At 42.0% G+C, this 21,406-nt stretch overlaps 1 protein-coding gene across 1 annotated transcript in view; it reads left to right on the top strand.

Moving 5' to 3' along the window:
• Positions 1-21,406, top strand: part of LOC126456604 (uncharacterized) — a 148,825-nt gene that overhangs the window by 18,964 nt on the left and 108,455 nt on the right. The window contains exon 3 of the mRNA XM_050092348.1: positions 16,959-17,211. Coding sequence (XP_049948305.1) covers positions 16,959-17,211 — 253 coding nt within the window. The remainder of the gene's footprint in view (positions 1-16,958; positions 17,212-21,406) is intronic.

The following is a 21,406-nucleotide window of genomic DNA, read 5'->3' as shown; positions in this document are numbered from 1 at the left end:
GCAAAAAACTGAAGCTCCCAGAACGGAAGAGGTTTCAAATGGTTCATGTGACTTTAAGCACTATGGGAATTAACATCTGAGGTCATCAGCCCCTAGACTTAGAACTACTTAAACCTAACTAACATAAGGACACCATACACATCCATGCCTGACGTAGGATTCGAACCCGCCACCGCAGTAGCAGCGCGGTTCCGGACTGAAGCGCCTAGAACCGCTCGGTCACAACGGCCGGTAGAAGAGGTATCTCGATATTACACAGACAGTTCATAGCGACACGTGCCATGTGGGGACGAACATTGTCGTATTGGAAAAAAGCACCACGATTGAAGTGGCCGCTACAGCACCGACACAAACAAGGAAACACAGAAGTAGCGATGGCCGGTGGGAGGAGTCCAAAAGGATCTGTACATAACACATTCAAATTAATAGAACCTGTATTTCTAACAGGAAAGAAACATAACGTAACTTCTCGTTATGAAGTGAAGTGATGTGCTTTCCGCGCCTCCTACAAGCAATTATTTTACACTATATTACTACTCGCAGAACGCAGGCTAAGTGCCATTTTCCCGTTAATCAGTACTAATGCTCTCTAGGCCTGCGACCAAATTGGGTCCAACCAGCGATCGTTGGCTGGTTAAGGCAGCGTTGACAGTGGGCGCTCAACTCTTGTCTTCCTAGAGGTGTGGCTCTTCCCGGTCTTTGCATTGCCGGGCGGATCAGCCATTTTCATAGGTATATATCACAGAATGAAAGCTTAAATATAAAGTATATTACTCCATTGTTGACTTCTTTTCTGCAATTTTCTGTATTTTAGATCTGAAGATGGTTCGTCAATGAGGTGAAACTAGTAATCACTAAAGAAATTTTAGCGATCTTGACCTAGGATTTTTATTCACACATTTCGCATGTGAACAAATGTAAATGCTTCTGTGGCTGAAAGTTTACTACATTCCCGGACACCGTATTTGTCTATGGAACATCTTTCCTAAGCAACCGTTAAACTCATAGGAAAATTACTTCACATAAACAAACATATCTAACGAGGTATGCACATTAGTACAAGATGTTCTACATCTATAACCACTGTGAGTTATGCACAGAGACAGAAAAACTGTCAAAAATATTCAAAATATGTAGCGAAGGCGGAAGCCACAAAAGCTGAAAATCGAAGAGAAAGAGCTCGTGGTGCACAAGGTATTAGGAAGCGTGGCAGCTAATTACCAGTGCTATTTAATTTGTGTGTGAGGTGCAATAAAGAAAATGAAACTGAATTCCAGCGCAGGACGAAATGAGGAAGGGAGAGATTAACAGGCTACATAAATATAACCTGTCCAACAGTAGGGCATTGTCAACACCCAGACCTCACAGTGAAATCAGTCATAGTAGAGGATCACATCGTGTTGTAAATGACGTGTTCATTGTTACTGAATGTGTAGTGCGAGAAATATCGGATTCCTATAATTCCTATATAAGTAAGGCTCTAGTTGAACTGGGAGTACAACATAAATATATCAAGAAGATGCGTAATTGTACGCTCCTGTTCGAAGGAAAGCTATCCAAGTGAACAAGTTATTAAATACGAAACTACTTCGGGAATATGCTATCAACAGCTAAATGTGTATTTTTTATATCTGTTCGAACTGCTTGGGTCATCGGTCCTTAAGCTTACACGCTTCTTGATCTAACTTAAACTTACACACCCATGCCCGAGGGTGGACTCGAACCTCCGACGGGGGGAGTCGCGCGGACCGTAACAAGACGCCCCTGACCGCGCGGCTGCCCCGCGCGGCGCTAAATGTGTACTGGGCTAAATTACTGTAAGGGGGTTGTAACATGCAGGGACATTATGGATATAGATGCCAAAGAAATTCGACAGGATCAGGAAAGCAATGTGTCACCAAAGTTCAAAATTTTATCAAAAGCGTTAATGGTGAATACCAGAAGACACCATGTTTTATCGTGACATTCAATTTACTGACAGTGCTTGAGTATATTGCAGCAGGCTGTCTCTCTCTTAAAGTTAGGGCCCATTTAAATAAACTAAACATCTGCTTTATGCATCGACTCATCGGCCACGCCACAATGATTTACAATGATCATGTTACATGCGGAGATGCGGTTCCGTTGCACACCAGGCAGTTATTCAATGCACTTTCCCACCAATGTGTGTCAGTTGCTCCAGAAATCATCCAGTTTCCTTTTCGCAGAAGAGATGAAAATCCCGGAGATTAAAGTCACACGACGCATCCTGTACTTCGACGTGAAGAGGGCTTTAGCTGACTTTCACGTAGTCAGTGCATCATAACTGAAGCAGTGCTTGTGTTGTACATAGGAGCCGATGTCCGTAAGTGTCATCCAACGATGCTACAGGGCGTCAAAGTTACAGAACCCGGCACGCCTATAAACGTATGAATATAATACAGGGTCATCCTGATGTTACAAACTTTCTAGGGTGATGGAGAAGGAATAATATATCAGTTTTAAATAAGGGTCCCGCACCAGAAACGAACGAGTCGAAAGTTACAAGGGAAAACCGTTCTGATACATCTGACAGTTGAATACAAGTACTGGTGTTTTTTTTCAGAGATTTTAGGGTAGACAACGTTCATAAGTGGTAATATGGAGCAGAACAATGAAAAAATGTCAAATATACATGGGCTATAAAATGCATACCTCAGGAGCTATGAGCAATTTTTCAGCTTCGCTACTGTGAGACATATCTATCTTTGACGCTCTGGAGCGGCGTTGGATGACATTTCCGGACATGGGTTCCTATGTAGAACTTGATCTAATAAGTCTCCTCTGCAACATCTAAAATTGTGTAGCATGAATTGTGGTACACCCTGTAGGAACGCACGTCTGCATCACAAATCAAATAATGAGGCTTCCTTGTAATTGAAATAGATGGTGGAGTCGAATTCTAATGTCGGAAAGAACAACAGACCCTCATGGCAGACAGGAGAAAATTTCTGTTACAACACAGTCTTGCCACCATCCCCAAAATCCCAGTTCGGGACGAAAAGCAACAGGCCGAGACGATCTCGTCCCAAACTATCACACCATGCGACATTGGTCCTGTTTTATGGATCAGATGGTGACCATATAATGGGTGGTAAGGACGGCGATGTTTGCCTTAGGGAACCAGCAGATCCCTAACGTAACTCTCATCCACTTCAGCCAACCTACGCTGGAGGAACTACAGGGCTAAAGACAGAGGAAATGTCGAAGTTAAGACGGATTTCATACGACAGTGGAATTTGAATTCGTTGAAGATACTTGTGGAGGAACTATGTCTATCAGCTCAAGGTAAGCGAATATATATACATGTCTCCAAGAGACGCCCCTGAAGTATGTGACTGTATTCTCCACAAAAAGGAGGCCTTATCGGAGAGAAAACTATAGGAGTGGCTGTTTTGGTGAACGATGCATACCATACCTTTCTTTTCTCAACCAGCCTATAAGCTGTCGCTCTACCAGCACCCGAGCGTCATAATTTAACCAAAATTTCCCACTATATGTCCCCACATGAGGTGGTAGACGAAATGGCTCTCAGTGTGTGGAGATATCGCAATGATACTACATAGATTTCGTTACCTTTTTCCTGAAAAAAAAATGGTTCAAATGGCTCTGAGTACTATGGGACTTAACTTCGGAGGTCATCTGTCCCCTAGAACTTAGAACTACATAAACCTAACTAACCTAAGGACATCACACACATCCATGCCCGGGGCAGGATTCGGACCTGCGACTGTAGCAGTCGCGCGATTCCAGACTGTAGCGCCTAGAACCCTTTTCCTTAGCTCTCCTCTTTTTTTTCTATTTTCTTCGTCAGTTGGAAGATTTAATACGGTATGGATTTTGTAACTTCATTTCATCGTAAAAGTTTCTTTCTGAGTGCGTCATGCAAATGGTATTTTTATCTTTATGATGTTATGTACTTGCTCTTTTATTAACGTATTATTTAAATTATTTTCCGTAATCATGGTAATATGAAATTTTGGTCTTAATATGAAACTTTAAAAAACCGCATTTGGTGAAATGTGAAGCGAGATGTGTTGAGATGCAGAAATATATCGAGATGTCTATAGATGAATGACAGCAAAGGAGTCCGTAGAGAGGGAAGGAAGTGACAGTCGTTTCGTGTGAGTGGGGTAGTGGCGTGTCATTGGCCGAAGTGAAAAACTGTTTTACCGATGATACGTGTTTTGATTTCGATACGTACCATGTGCAAGGAAACTAATAAACAAACGTGTAGCATTGCTTCTCATTCTGAACTGCTATTCAGGACATTAATCTTGAAATTACGACACGCAGATCGTAAAGCCGCGTGGATCCTGTGCGTGCATTGTGTCTAGTGTAAATGGCATAAACTGTATAGTGAGTACCGTAGACGATCAAATTAAATTAGAAATACTTTAATGCCCTTTCTACTTTTGAGCTGATGTTCAGAACATCTATCTTGAACGTACGATCGCGGCATGGTTGCTATGAGAGTACGGCATCCACTGTGAAAAGTATGAACTGTTTGGCTTGTAATGCGGGTTGTTAACCAAATTATCGACATATTAATGTACGTTCTATGTATGGACTGTGGTACTTTGAAACGTTCCGACTCATGACCGAAAGGGAAACAGCAAAATAAAAACTGTGGCTATTGGCGGCTAGCAAACGTTATGACGTCGGCATGCGCCACGTGTTAATTGAATGAAGTGTGCCTTACCTACGTTGCTAGCTCCATACACGTTAATCAAGAGCATTCTGCAACTACGGACAGACTGTTTCAGTCAAGAGGTTTAGCATGACAGGATAATCAATGGAACGTGCGCTTATAGATTATAAGCAAACAACGCGGACGATGACGATATGCCGACAACGCCAGTTAAATAAAGGTTGCTATTGTACATCACAGAAAAGCTAAATCATCGCGAATTATTGCTGAAAGAATTTTGTGATATAAGTTTCATTTGTGTTAAAGTGATGTTATTTCCTCATATTCTCTGGCTGTCACATAACTAAAATTCCACTCAATTTCGAATCACATTTTTAGTAACTTTCGCAAGTAAAATCAAAATTAAATTTGTTCCTTAAATACATTTCTACCACAGACAGATGTTAAAATTCCACAAGCCCATTATCTTTTGACACTGTAGTCATTCCTGAGAATGAGTACTATTTTTAGCAGCGATACTGAAGTCTTTAGTCTTTATTTTTGATTCGCGTTTTGTTTTGTATACATGTATTCCTCTGTTGTTTGCCACTTTTATTTTCAGTGTTTTCATGTTGCTTGTTTTTTGTCTTCATTTTCGTGCTGGTCATTGTCATATGCCCCACACCAAGCTAGCAGACAGCAGCCAAGCACAACTAGTCAGTGTGTTCTCATTGGTGAACTACTTTAGTAGTGGGAAAATTGGATTTTGGTAGAAGTGTAATGACCTACGTTAATTCAAATGCCAATATTCGTCATGCTATGGGCAGCGTGAGGTCTTAGTTATGTCTGTGATAAAATTAGTAATTATTTCAATTTTTGGGGGAGACAAATTCAATTAATCTTGAGAAGTCAGCTGACTCAATCCCTCTGTTTATTAGATATTGGGTACTGAGCATGGGAGACATGTCAGAATTCCCTCACTTGTTACCTGAATACCATTTCTACTAACATTATTATTAGATGGGGTTCCTGCTTCGTCACAACTGTGCTCCTTACACAGCTACCCTCTTCTGTGGAAATTTCAATATACGCAAAGTGCTTTGTAGTTCTGCAACCACTTGCCCCAGGATTATATGACTTGGGGGGTTTCTAATGTCATCATTTGCGTGTCTAATCAACATATGGCATGGCACGCACTACAGCACTGCGGTAGAGTCGTTCAGTGGCATCGATTTCCCAAAATGCTCTCTTGCCCTCTCAAATATTGCACTGTGGAAAATGTTCCAAATCTTGCGTTTAGATGACGACCTTCCTGTTGTAGTCATGCCATCTGTGGGCCTGTGTCATCTTCACAGATAACGGGCGAGAGCTTAGGGTAGATTTCCGCTGCCTTGGTCGGCAACGGGCCTGGCGCCGCTCTCTTAGCGACCGACAGACCGATCTAAGTTTGTTGTTTGGGGGAAGAGACCAAACAGCGAGGTCATCGGTCTCATCGGATAAGGGAAGGATGGGGAAGGAAGTCGGCCGTGCCCTTTCAAAGGAACCATCCCAGCATTTTCCTGGACCGATTTAGGGAAATCACGGAAAACCTAAATCAGGATGGCCGGACGCGGGATTGAACCGTCGTCCTCCCGAATGCGAGTCCAGTGTGCTACCACTGCGCCACCTCGCTCGGTTACCGATCTAAGTGCCAGTGTGAGAAAGGGCCGAGCCATCTCATGTTGGTCTGTTGACGTTCGAGGCTGGAGCTGTAAGGCAATAATAACATTATTCCATCTATCTCACTTTCTTAAACACACCTGCCTTTATTCTGATGTTCCGTAACATTTAAGTTCGGAACTTACTTCGCGCTTATCTGTTGATACTTAATTAATCAGTAGTTGAGCGTCGTGGCGCGTTACGGTCTTAAATATCTTGTAAATTGAATTGCTATCAGTCCTCAATTGCTATCAGTTAAAGTCTTAGGAAGCGTGGTGGCGCATGCTTCTTAATTACAACTCTTAGTTGAAAGGTTATTAACAGTTAAAATGGCTCAAATGGCTCTGAGCACTATGGGACTTAACATCTGAGGTCATCAGTCCCCTAGAACTTAAAACTACTTAAACCTAACTAACCTAAGGACATCACACACATCCATACCCGAGGCAGGATCCGAACCTGCGACCGTAGCGGTCGCGCGGTTCCAAACTGAAGCGCCTAGAACCGCTCGGCCTTACCGGCCTGCTTATTAACAGTGTTTGCTAAGCGACAGAAGTGCATGTTTCTAAAACTGCAAATATTATCCAAGTTGTTTTGAAAAGATAAATAGTTATTGTCGGATGGTTTAATAAACGCCAGGTGCGCATTTTTCGAAAGTTGCAAATTACGTTTAAACTGTATTGCAGAGAAAAATTATGATTGACAGATAGTCCAGTAGACGACAGGCGCATATTTTCTTAATTCTAAACTTTCTTGAAATTCTTGTGAACGTCTGCTTTCATATCTGAGAATTGTTTACTGTGTTACCAGAATTTCATTCAAGTATTTCGTAAAGGAAGAAATATGCTTAATTGTGTCCATGCAGCCGGCCGCGGTGGTCTTGCGGTTCTAGGCGCTCAGTCCGGAACGGCGCGACTGCTACGGTCGCAGGTTCGAATCCTGCCTCGGGTATGGATGTGTGTGATGTCCTTAGGTTAGTTAGATTTAAGTAGTTCTAAGTTCTAGGGGACTGATGACCACAGATGTTAATTCCCATAGTGCTCAGACCCATTTGAACCATTTTTGTGTCCATGCACTCACTGGTTAAACTAGCGCAAATAAATTGCCATCATGCAAACTGTGAATATGCTGTTGCTGCGCTAACCCTCCCACTCCGCAGCCTGGTGTGCTGACCCTTGTGATCTGTCCCTATGAACGTCGTTTCAGTGTCAATCAGCCCGTCGTTACGGACCACTGTGGTGGGGTTCTTGATTACAACATGACCTGGAGACAACATGTGGATGACTTCACACTGGGAAGAATCATCGGGGAACTAGAAAAAGGACGAAGTGTGACGAGTGTAGCTCAGGAGTTTGGTATTACTCACAGCATTATTTTACGTGCTTGAGAGAGTTACGAACCACAGGCACTGCTGATCGAAGGAGAGGATTTGGATGACCACGACCAACTATAATAGAATGTGTCCGCTACATTGTGCAAAAGGCTAGAGGGGCCTCGTGTAAAACGACGAGTGCAGTTGCAACTACATTTAACAGGACGGCAAGGCACGCAATCGTATACTCCACAGTTGTGCAGTGACTATATGCGGGTGGTCTCTTTGTTCGACTACCAGCACGTTGTTTATCGCTGACACTCGCCCATCGGCGCCACAGTTTCCGATTGCATCAAGAGAGTAGAAACTCGACTGGGGTCGTCTGCTCTCCTTGGGGAGAGCAGACTATGTCCGAATACTGATTCCGGGTGTGCACTCATGTAGCAGGAGGTGGTAGCAGGAATGCACCCAGAAACGTTGTTTTGGTGGTCCAGATGTCAAGGTGTGGGGACGCATAATATTGCATGCACGTAATATCTCCAAATCTTCGAACATAATGGACGCACTGGTCAACATTATTGTGACACTGAACTCCCTCCGAATTTGAGCCTCTTCATGGGTTCTTTCGTTTCTGACTTCACTTTTGTGAATGGGAATGCGCGACCACATCGAACAGGACAGGTGCAGAATCTCTTAGAATGGGAGGAGATTTGGCGAATGTTTTGGCCTGCTCGTTTCCCCAACTTAAATTTCAACAAGCACTCGTAGGATGCCATAAGGAAACGTACTGCTACACGCCCACATGTACCAGTGACCTTGAAGCAATTGATAAACGCGCTAATGGAGGAATGGAGCACCATACCACAATAAATCATTACCAACCTTTTGGCCATCATGTGAGCACCTTGCTGAAGATGCTGTGGTTATCACACACGCTATTAAGAACCATTCTTTCGTTTTTGTAATATCTAGGGGAGCATAAAAGATCGCGCCGACTTCAGTGTAATAGTTGTCTTTGAATATTAGTTTCTGTTCGTCCCATTTCATACTCCTTCAGTTCCCTTCTGCATATAGTTCTTTCACTGTGTGGTCCAAGTTTCGAGCTAGGTTATTTCGCAGTGACGCATCATCTGGACGTAACTTTCGTCCTTACGTTTTGCACAAAAGTGGACATAAATGTATGATAATTTATTGTTGCCGAACACGACCTGAGGAATAAAAATGAAATCTTATTTCTGCAGAGACAGATATTACCTCTCACTTGAAACTAATGATACTCAGTCATCAAAGAGGGCCGGCCGGGTTGGCCGAGCGGTTCTAGGCGCTACAGTCTGGAACCGCATGACCGCTATGGCCGCTGGTTCGAATCCTGCCTCGGGCGTGGATGTGTGTGTTAGGTTTGTTAGGCTTGAGTAGTTCTTAGTTCTAGGGGACTGATGACCTTAGATGTTAAGTCACATAGTGCTCAGAGCCATCTGAACCATCAAAGAGGGTGCCCAAATTAGAATGTGTGTGTGAACGACTTTAATGTAATATTCAGTTTTCACAAGTGTGAGGGGAGGGGGGGAGGGGGAGAGGTGTACTAGATACCTGTGTTTGGTATTTTTCCCCCCATCCATGATAGTTGGGCGGTCAGTTGTAGAAGTAGTTCGTTTCAGAAAATATCCCAGTGGTTGTCAGTGGTTGTCAGTATCTCGAAGAGGGTTTCCCGTTCTGGCATTAATCTACTACCCAAGATAAACCTAACGATAACCTTGATCGGAACCGGAGGATTACATCCATTTTGCATCGAGGCACTGCATATTTTATACATAATTCTGTTCCTTACTCCTAAAGGCAGAGTTGGTACTTCGAGTAATGGTCCACTGGAGGGTTTAGAGACTTTTCGGCCAAATACCAGGCGGACTGGTGGAGGGACAACGGGAGTCACGATTGGAAACATATGAGAATTGATTACCAGTTCGAGCACTTGACTTACAGGCAAGGAAATCCACCTTTGTCAGAATGGGTGGATAGGATCTATTTTGACATCATTTCTGCATAAAAATGTCCCACTCTAAATATATGAAAGCCAGTGTACATATAGATGCTATTGTTTATGTGTAAAAGTGTAAGGTGACGATTTTGTCGACATGCCATGTGTACCTAAAATGTACAGTGGGACAGTATAGAAATATGCGGTACTGTTGATTGAGATGTAAACAAAGACGCTACAAGTGACTGTCGCCAGTGTTAACCTTAGTCGGAATTGCGCCGTGCGTAGCACTATAACGATCACGCTTCCCGGGCTAGCACCATTGCTTGTACTCTGATATTGGCGACTGTATAGTTGTGGAAATCAGTATAAAAGCAGGGTTCCTACGAAAGTAACATAGAATGTTTGAAGCTTACAGGCATTGAATTTATTATGAAAGTGGTAGACAGATGTAACACATAAACACCCATGACAGAATCACATATTTTCTTTCATAAAACAAATAACTAAACAGGGCGTTCGCATTTCCTGGTTGGAAATTGCTATATAAGCACTCACTCACCAGTTGTGGTATTGCGTTGTTAATACTTTGTCTTTCCTCTGTTCTTATTACCTCGAAAATTCTCTTTGGCATGGATTTTGTTAAGGTTTTTAGTTGTTGCAGTGAATTTGTCACCCACCATTCTCGTATCGTTCTTTTCAGCTCATATACGGCCTCAACCTGCCTTCCATTGCGATAAACACGCCTTGTAAGTATTCATCAGAGGTTTTCAGCATGGTTAAAATTCAAGTGACGTTCAGGTTGGGGCAAGGCATCGATATCTTTAGCTTCAAACCACGTCTTTGTTGTGCAGAAATCTGCACAGATGCATTATCTTGTCGAAACATTAGTCTTTCGTCCCTAGTCCTCATACGTGCTAATCTAATCTGTCTCTAGCATCTCAGTGTGAATATTAGAGTTCATTATAGTGTTCATTCAAACAGTGCGTGATTTACGTTTAGTGCAGAATACTGGCCATATCATAATACTTCCGCCACCAAAATTTCTACTCATTCACACCTGCTGCTCTGTTTCCAAATTGTCACAGTCATACTGGGTGCCATTCGGTCAATCCGAATTAAAGTTCTTCTCATCACTGAAGATCACTTTATCAAATTCTCAAGTCTATGACCAATTTTTTTCAGTAAACTTCAATCTAGCCTGCTTGCATTTGGCTGCTGGGGTGGGTTTCTGTAGTCGGTTCTTGATTGCGAGATGTTTCCATTTGAAAAATATGTCGTACACTCTGGCACTTAATGGAAACCGAAATCTGCAATAAGTTCAGAAGAATAACTGTTTGTGACTGTCGATCAGCGATGAAGGAACCACTTCGTTACCTCAGTTCATTTTGTGCTTTGCCCATATTTTCGTTCCGTCCATAACGTTCGCCAAATCTAACGACATTACAAATAACTGTACTTGAATTGTTCAACTTTTTGGCGATTTTACGATTAGATAGTCCGATTTCCTTCTATGCGCTGATTTTTGCCTTTTCATCACATGATAACTGTATTCCTCGAGGCTATGCCACAATCGTGGTTTTTGAACATAATACACATTGTCAGTAATAGTGTCTGTTTCGTGTCAGCAGTAAACGCACGTGCACACACAGATTAACACGGGACAGAGCCGACCACCTTCATACCAACTTACACACTGTACCACATGTATCGTTGATGTCTTGTCATATACCGTACTACTGACGTCAAATGCAATAAACATTTGACTGCATTTCTCTGTGTACTGTATCTCATACTATTGCATGCACACCGTGTGCTACTAAACCAACCGACAATGCCTTTATAGTGACTTTCACTTCTGCAGTTTGTCTTTTTGGATAGCGAGTGTTTATCTGCGAGCGCGCTGTGCGCTTAAAGGGCAGTGAAGGTCACCGTAGCCATGGACAAGGATTTTGTGCTCGGCGGTCTGCCGCAAATTAAGGGAGGATTTGTTGGTACTTGGCCGTTCGCATGCACGAGGCTACTGTGGTCCAGTTAGAGTCAGTGAGTGGCGCCTGGAGTAAGGTTCGGTGACTGGCCCACGAATGGAGAGCGGATGATTAGCATGGCAGCTTGTATGTGCGGAATTACTGTGAATTTGCAGAGATGGAGGTATGGTAATCGGTGTTCGATGAACGAGCCGCTGGTGTGATTAACTTCTGACCTCGTCCGATACACGGAATTATTTTGTGGTCATGATGTCTGTGTATTTCATTGCGGTAAGGAATCTTCAACTGGAACAGTTACTATAATCTTATAGAAACGATATTTCGATAGTTCAGAACTATCTCCTGCGTCGACATAGTGTGGAATGACTGAATCTATTCACTACGGCTTCCCACAGTGCTTTAAGTGTTTGAAAGGCACATTTGCATGCTGAGCTTTTATTAGCGGAAAAGGTAATTGTAAGTAATAAAATAAAAAAAGTACTTTAAACCATAGATATAGTCCACGGCTGTATATATATTGTCTGCAGCCACTGGAAACATTTGAAGATTTTTGATCGTCATATTATTGGCGAAAGAGAAAGAGTCACCTCTTGCTTCCTAGGTCTTGTCCAGATCGGATGAATATGGCGCACAGCCATTAATACTAGAATATTTCACTAGTTGCAACCAAACGGCACGTGTAATTTCATAATTCAAGTAGTAATGTAAGTGTAATAATTTTAAATTGTGTTTTTATTTCAGGATATAGTTATTACTAGCTTATGTACATTTTATTTTGTGTCTTTAGTCATTGTAAGATTGTTGAGTGACTTGGCATGGCAAAAGGTACCTTACATTTAAGCAAAAAGTCGTCCAGCTCGATCCACCGTCGTCTTCGGGTGCTGTTTGATAACTATGTCCCATTTTAGAGTAAACACAGAGAGAAGAAGCACCGCTAAAAATACATGAACGGACCTTTAACGACAATGCCATCCTCAAGCGCCGAGAGCTTGTATAATTTTTTTAAATTCGTTACTATAATTCATTGTATGGTCTCGATCCAGTTACGAATGAGCCAAAAAAAATTAATTAAACTGTGTTACAAAATGAGCCGACAAAAGTCGCGGGATAGCGATATCTACATATACAAATGATGACGGTGTCGTGTACATAAAGTATAAAAGGACAGACCATTGGCGGAACTGTCATTTGTACTTACCTGATTCATGTGAAAAAGTTTCCGAAGAGATTATAGCTTCAAGGCGAGATTTAACAAACACTGAATGAGGAATGGTAGTTGGAGCTAGACATATGGGACGTTCCATTTCGGAAATCGTTACGGAATTAATATCCCAAGATCCAAAGCTTCAAGAGTGTGCCGAAAATACCAAATTTCAGTCATTAGCTCTCATCTTGGACAATGCAGTGGCCGACAGCCTTCAGTTAACGACCAACAGCAGCGTTCGCGTAGAGTTGTCTGTGGGCACAGACAAGCAGTACTGCGTGAAATAACAGAAGAAATCACTGTAGGACATACTACGAACATACCCTTTATGGCAGTGTGGTGAAATCTGGCGTTAGTGGGTTATGGCAGCAGACGACCGACGCAAGTTCCTTTGCTAACAGCACGACCTCGCCCGCAGCGTCTGTCCTGCGCTCGTGACCATGTCGATTGGACACTAAGCGAATGGAGAACTGTAGCCCGTCGCGCGGAGTGGCCGCACGGTGAGAGTCGCCATGCCACGGATTGCGCTGCTGCTCCCGCTGGAGGTTCGAGTCCTCCCTCGACCATGTGTGTTTGTGTATGTTGTTCTGAGCATACGTTAGTTTAAGTAGCGCGTAATTCAAGGGACCGATGATCTGAATAGTTTGGTCCCTTAAGGGGGAGAGGGGGGGGGGGGGGACCTGTGGCCTGGTAAGATGAGGCCAGGTTTAAGGTGTCCACACCCTGCCTATCAAACCCATGTTAATTTAGGCAAGTATTTGACCCATTTCTGAAAGAAAACTATTTGATGCAGGACCTTAATAATTTTACTGTATGTTACATGATGTTAATAAAGTCAATTGTACTAAAATCTACTTTATTCATTTTATAGTTTTTAAGCAATACTTTTTTTTAAATTTATTAAAAAAATATTACGTTTTTTCTGCAGAAAATATTTTTTGTGAAGAATATTAATGAATGTAGTACCAGAGGTGGCTTTTAATGTTATTCAGAGTCTCTGAAAATTTCATTCATTTATCTATGATAGTTTCGGATATAATAGGGCATATGTACTGAAAATTTTAGTTTGCGAAAAATTGCCTTTAAACAAAAAAAAATTTGAAATTTGTTACTTACAGTTATTTAAAACTGCCTTGCTGCATATGATGGCCCTTCTTTGGCCTCTAGCAGGTCTTCCAGCTTCTTTTTCACCTTCTTGGATGTTTGTCTTGCTTTCTTGGTCATATTAGATGCAGACCTGTCTGCATCGCCTATCCTCATTTTATCGCAATGTTGCAGCCCAGTGATCATTTTTTCACCAGGATTAATTCCCAACTTTTTCAGTACCCAACACTTCCCAATGTTACCACAATGGAATGTAATTACCACATCATGAACTCCTAGTTTCATTGCATGTTGCCTACAAATACAGTTTTAGGAACGCGGTTCCAACTTATGCTGTTGAAACATTCATTTGGGTTCTGTGTCTGCCCATGCAGACATTTCCTTAGAGGGTCAGGATTAGCCAAGTCTCTGAAAACAGGTTAAAGTGCTGTTATAACAGCAGCAGGAAGAGAATGCTGGTGAGAATAATATTCCGCAGTTGCCTGAGCCCTATTGCATTTGCACCACGAATTTTCTCCTGATGGACAGAATCCATGTCATGGCTTATCAGTAGAGGACTTATGGAAGAATCTGGCCCAAACATCTCTCTCCATTGCCTCCAGATTTTCTTTTTTTCTCCTAATTGCTTATCCATAGTATACCTGCACGTTTTCTGTAACAACTACTCGCAATCACACTTGAACAAAACTAACCGAGTGTTTGAAAGCGTTTTATTTACAAACAGCAGAAACAAAAGACTACCGACCGTTGCATTCCAGGGATAGCCAACACACTCGGGAGTAAAAAAAAATCCCTAACGTGCAATGTAGGGGATGTAAAGATCTAAAATATATGCAGGAAAGTGGGTGACAGAAAAGTGGTAGTGGCAGATAAACACACGTGGTAGGAAAATGCTCTTTAAATGCTCGAAAATTTTTTTTCAGAAAATCGTTTTCAGAGTACTTAATAAAACCTTAATCTGTCGAAATATGATGAAAACCGAAAACCGATTTTTTTTTACCTGAACGACGGGGTGGTCCCCTTGTGTTGGTAAGAGCTGACCCTATGGCCCCAGTGTGGCGCTGACCCCACGAAGACATGGACCCAAGTTGTCAACAACGCTCTGTACAAGCTAATGGTGGCTCCATAATGGTGTGGGCTGTGTTTACATGGAATGGGTCGGGTCCTCTGGTCCCACTGAACCGATCATTGACTGGAAATCATTATATTCGGCTACTTTGAGTCTGTTTACAGCCACTAACGGACTTTATGTTCCAAAGAATGACGGAATTTTTATGTCATCCGGCTACAATTGTTCGCAATTTGTTTGAAGAACGTTCTGAACAATTCGAGCGAACGATTTGGCCACCAGACCGCCCGATATGAATCCCATCGAACATGTATGGGACATAATCGAGAGGACAGTTTGTGCACAAAATGCCGCACCGTCAACACTTCCACAAATATAGACGGCCATAGAGGCAGGATGGCTCAGTATTTCTGCACGGGGCTTCCATAACACTTCGAGTCGTAGCACTACGCCGGGGAAAGGAGGTGCAACACGATATTAGGAGGAATTCCATGACTTCTGTAAAGTCTGTGGATACTGTTATGCCCTTTGTATCGATGTATGTTCTAAACGAAAAGTTGTCTTGCTAGATATAGCTTGCCACAAGTTTTGAGATGATAGACAAACTCCAGTGGAAGACTCTGCAGGAGAGACGCTCAGTAGCTCGGTACGGGCTTTTGTTGAAGTTTCGAGAACATACCTTCCCTCCTACGTATATCTCGCGAACAGACCATGAGGATAAAATCATAGAGATTAGAGCCCACACAGAGGCATACAGACAATCTTCCTTTCCACGAACAATACGAGACTGAATAGAAGGGAGAACCGATAGAAGTACTCAAAGTACCCTCCGCCACACACCGCCAGGTGGCTTGCGGAATATGGATGTAGATGTTTTGTTCACGGGGATTCACGATACATAGTGTTTATTTATGATCTTAAGAAGCTTGTATAGGGAAAATGTCTTCAACTACAGTTGGCTCGTTTTCCATGTTACGAGTAATGCATCTGTGTACTGGGTGGCTGCACTTGCGACAACTTCAGCTGCGTACAGAAGTCGCAGTTAAATCCATTGTTAATACTACACTGCCTCAGGTTAGTTGTTGTCAGATTTCTGTGCCTTCTATTTATTGGTGGACTGAGGCTCCAGTTCATAGGTTAATGTGTCGCCGATGTTCTCATCGAAAGCATCCGAGCTCCTGGAGAGGAAAGCTTCGTTTCTAATTATTAACTTTACTGCAATTATTTACTCACTGATTTTTTATTGGTTGATTGTACACAAAGTGAAGACTCCATGCTGCCCATGTTTGCTGCACCGGTTACAGTTCTATGATATCAAAGCGAACACATTGCGAAAGTTTAATTAAAAATATTCTTATGTCTTCCCGTTATTTTTGTTTCGTTGAACGTCGCATGGTTGGTTACATGCTGCTCTGATACTGGACACACTGTTAATATTTGGTGTCATATTCTCTTTTGCTTGTTACTATGATGTTTGGAGCCAATGTACTCGCATAAGTAAGGAGTGCAACTTAGCGTTGTGACCAAATTATTATTGCAGTGTTTCTATAAATGTATAATTATTGTGTTATTAAATCAATCAATCGATTCCATCCATTTTTCCCCTACACGCCTTCCCTCCATGACATCAGGTAAACAAGTGTGATTCCTTTACTGTAAGGTTAGCTAATTTCTTTCCTGAGACGACAGTGATGTAAGGTCGAAAACTAGCTTATTTATTTAAAATTGGTAAGGTCACCGAGAACGTGCAACAGAAGTTTCATAGCTTCTGCTAAGGTGATAGTTGACGTAAGACGATAACACATGCACCAGCTAATGATAATCTCTGTGTCTCATAAGTATCTGCATCCTCAGAAAATTTCATTAGAGAACCATATTTTCTGCATGAACCTCTGTCATCCAGTGTTTTTTATCATCAGCGTTCATCAGCCTGATTTCACGTGTGTCTTGTCCCCAGCAGGTTCGACCTGATTTCCGTGCGCTTCACGGGTCGGTTGACGTGGAGGGACGAGGTGGTGCTCGGAAGCTGGGAGCGGGATCGCGGCCTGCTGCCGCCGTCTGCAGACCTCTTCCCAGACAAATTGTCCGACCTGCAGGGCCGCGAGTTCGTCTTCGGCACCTTCCACTACCCGCCCTATGTCGTGCTGGACGATAAGGACCCAACTTTCCAGGACGGCCTCGAGTCCCGGATGATACTGGAGTTCCTCAAGAAGGTTAATTTCTGTTTCACGCTGTATCTTACACTCATTTATAGAAAGACTTAATTCTTCCAACTTTGACTCTTTGTAGAGTCCAACGACCTGTTGGTTCTCCTTTAATTTCGTTTATAGCCCATCGCAAAGATACAGTTTTTAATTGAGTGCTATTTTGCCCTTAGATAGTGTCACAGATAATTCAAATCTACATGATTCACAACAAATTTTTACGGAATTCTCATTTTTTAACGTAATAACTTGAATTTCAACGACTGTTTACAAACGTTTCAATAAAAGGGTCTGCTAATTTACGAGTCCTGAGTACAAAATTACAGAAGTGAATTTTATACTGAAATCGAAGAACGCGTTCTTCATACGTTTAGATGCTCTGAACATGAATATCACGATTAAAATTGTATCATAGCTCAGAGTTACAAGTAAGTTGGACATCACTTTTCACGTCTATATTGCTAACCAAATCTCTCCGTAATATCGACCATAACTCAGCAGCATACCAATAGTCCACCGTCCTATGTACTGCAAACACATTGAGGTGGCAATAAAGGACGTACAGTCATGCTAAAAAGTATCCGAACGACCTGAACTGCATTTCGCCTGATTCGCATGCAACCGACATAACGCAGCTGTCTAGCAGGCCCTCTACTCGCTCCTTGGTACAGTCGTTTGACTATTGAAAATGGTTCCAACAAGTCACCACTAGAAAACACTGCTCTGTATCGCAGTAACTCAAGATGTAAGGTTATACTAGAAATATCAGGGAACAACTTATCACAGATAAAACTGTCCTTACGGCTTGTAAGCTCACATTTATTGCAATAAGTGACATACATGAAATGTTACCACTCACATAATTACATAAGATAGGTAATGCACGTAGTAAGTTCGTCGTATTCATGATTTCCTCTTCAAAGTAACCCACCGTACATGTTATTTAACACAAAATGACATTAAAACTTTAAGTTATTTATGAGCAGCTAGTTGAGAATATGTATGAACTTGAAATGACACAACGAACCGTCTCGTTCTGCATATGGATTCAAACCTAGGTCATGAAGACTAAGATTCGTGACTGACGAAAAAAATAAACAGTCATACCTGACTAGACATACAGAGAGTATTAGTTAGCAAATATCAACTCTAAATTACATAAGGTAAACATTTTTAATGGACGCGAATTCCTACCCAGCATGTGTTGTCCCTGATAACGAACTACGAGAGATGTTAAATATTGCTTATTCACAAGTAACTTACTGGAAATGCCATGAGGTAAAGCTTAGTGTTGGACAGGGATTCGAACCCAGAACGTAATCAGATTGTTATCTAAGCACAATCAACTTTGACATATCCGATTTTCTCGGCAGAAGCTAGATGTTTTAACAGAAATAACGAGACGAAACATTAATTTTTCCTTCCCAGAACTCCAACCCGGCACCTATCGCTTGTATATTCCAGAAAAATGAATGTTAAATATGGAGTTTGTTACACCAGCAGCGATATGTGAGCATGTTTGAACTAGAAATAATATGACGAAGAGTTCAGTGCTGACTGGGATTCGAATCCCACACATATCGTTGTTGACTACACAAAAAGAAACGTCAGCTATCGAATTTTTCTCCGTCAGCAGCTCGGAATAACATCCTTTAACTTACAGTGATCTCTCAAATAGTCCTGTGTCTCACTGGGAGTCAAAATCGTCATATTTCGTTAGTGTTGACAGCGAATGAAAATGCATTAAAAATCAAAATTATTATCCACCAGCAGGTAGGTGTTCTCATGCTAGAGCCTGATAATACATAATCAAAACTTTGGTGCCGGGCCAGGATTCGAACCCATACACGCCCAATATGTGGAGATGTTGAGGAATCTGAAGTTTTGAACAAACAACAAATAGTAGTCGAGCTATATTGACACGAAGGGATCAAATACCGCGTTAACGGCGGTCTGAGTTGCATTTTAAGTTCAGAACAAATTTCATCGACATGCAGAAGCTCAAATAAAAGATGGAATAAGTGTCCTGCGACCCTACATAGCGTTTGTTTCGTCACTAGAAATAAATAACTAGTATAAGGAAGGTTACTGCTGATAAAGTTCCCACATATAGGCACTCCTGACTGTATTGTGGTTCAACCTGACATCTACTTCGTAGAGAAGAAATATCATGTATAATGTGAATTTCAGACCGCAATGTCATTTTAACTTCTTCACTTGGCGTATCCAGAAGAGAACAGAATCTGTTTCTGACTATTAAAAATCATCGGCAGATGTCAGAATCGAACACAGATCATCAGCATAGCAACCGAGCATCAATCCAACAATGCACCAAACCCTCTACAGTGCAGCACGTTCCCTCTATCATAACACTGTTGCGGCACACCCGATGAGAATTGTGACACACCGGCTCCCTGTAGTGGTTTGCAGCATATTCAGTATATTCATTTACTTGGTTGACCGAATCGCCATGAACTAGCTGCCTCGGCTACTCAGTGCATACATTCGACTCTATTTTGTAATCACCGAAATAAAATCACGTACCTGCCACCTACATAGAACTGCCAACAGTGTAGGATGCAAGAGTTTAAATATAAAGTGTTCCTTTCCATTTGAGCTACTCTATTGCACTATCTGTTTGCTGAAAACGTCGTGCGGTGCAAAAGAAAAGCTGAAACTGTCTGTCTCTCAGAAGTCTAGAACCGGTCATACGCATTATCTCACACCACTGTGGAATTTGGAAGTTCCGGAGGAACTGTCGTTGATTTCTGGAGGTGCTGCCGCTGCGTGTTAGGTGGTAGCGTAATGTTAAGCGTCGCGCACCGTAGATAAATCGTCACGAGTTCAATTACATTCGGTCCTGCATTTTTAGAATCGGAATTCTACTGTCTGCTGAAGTTATCAATCTAATGGAACCTTAAACATAATTCCCTTCACTTCTCAACCCAAAATAGCCGCATGTGGAAAAAGGGGTAACTTCTGCCACACTTTGTTCTTTTCAGGTTTAACAGCTGGCCAGGCAGCAGATGCATCTCGAAGCTTTTGTATTATGTATGGGGAGAGCGCATCGTGCCAAAATAGAAAAGTATTTTCTACATTAGCTGTCGTCTGGTAGTGGCATTTTATTCTTCTTCAAACCTTGTTTGACAGCTTTAACTCTGAACAAATTTTCTACATGGATATAATCAATAAACTACATGTGCAATGTTAGATTGTTATAGATACCATTAGAGAATTCGCATATATCGTTGATGATTAATTTGTCTCTCATGTTTAGTATTGTTTTAACAACATTAAACGAAACCTTACGAAAATTGTGCACTGTATTATAAGTAATGAAATAAAACTACCCACGATAACCTTACGACGAAAGTCTATTTTTATATAACTGAGTATCTGTACAGAAGCGTGCCTCTATCGGCAAGAATTAGTAAAATACTACTCACTTAGATTTCGATTGGGTCTGCATTTAATTGGTATGCTGTATCATACTCAACAGGTATGCTAATGTGGCATTTCATAAATAAAGTTATGTATTCCTAGAAACCCAAAATTTGCTTGTCAGCAGCGGTAAGAGGCGTCCCCTGTTGTGCAGCATTGTAAGTTTTTCACCATTCCACTATGAGATGAAAGTATTTTCTTGCGATTTCCTTATCTATGTTTGATCTGACTGCTTGTAGCTCTTTCACAGAAGGTATAAAAACGTTACTGTCTGCGAGACCGGAACCGCGAAAAATAACAGATGCCTTTTCACAGCTCAACATGTCACCACACAGCTAGCGAAGAGACCTGTGTTGTGCCTTCCTCTTGAGACGCCAATAGGGGTTAGAACTCGTAAATCGCTAGTTAAAGGACGATATTAGTAGCGATTTCCACGTGCACTGGCTTTCGTGGGCTGAAAACCGTAAATTTACAATCTCTTGTTACACCTCAAGCGATAATAAATCAGCTTATTCAATGGAAAAGACAGGAAATATCAAGCGAACTTTTAGCCTTAATTCCGTGCACTCCAGGAAGTAACTCGTCGATCACAGAGTTGCCAAACGTACCTTGTCCTGTTGCCAAATCTCAGTTACAGTACCAGCAGGAAGAAGACGAACCGATGTGATCCTACAGCGGTCTGGAAAGTGACCATAGCTGACGTCTCAAAGACGCAGCTGCTACGGCCTGGAATAGGTAATGCGTCTGATTCGCATTTCTGTAA

This window comes from Schistocerca serialis, chromosome 2 (assembly GCF_023864345.2).
Source record: "Schistocerca serialis cubense isolate TAMUIC-IGC-003099 chromosome 2, iqSchSeri2.2, whole genome shotgun sequence".
NCBI lineage: Eukaryota > Metazoa > Arthropoda > Insecta > Orthoptera > Acrididae > Schistocerca > Schistocerca serialis.
Note: the sequence above shows the minus strand (reverse complement) of the source record. Positions and strands in the feature narration are given on the sequence as shown.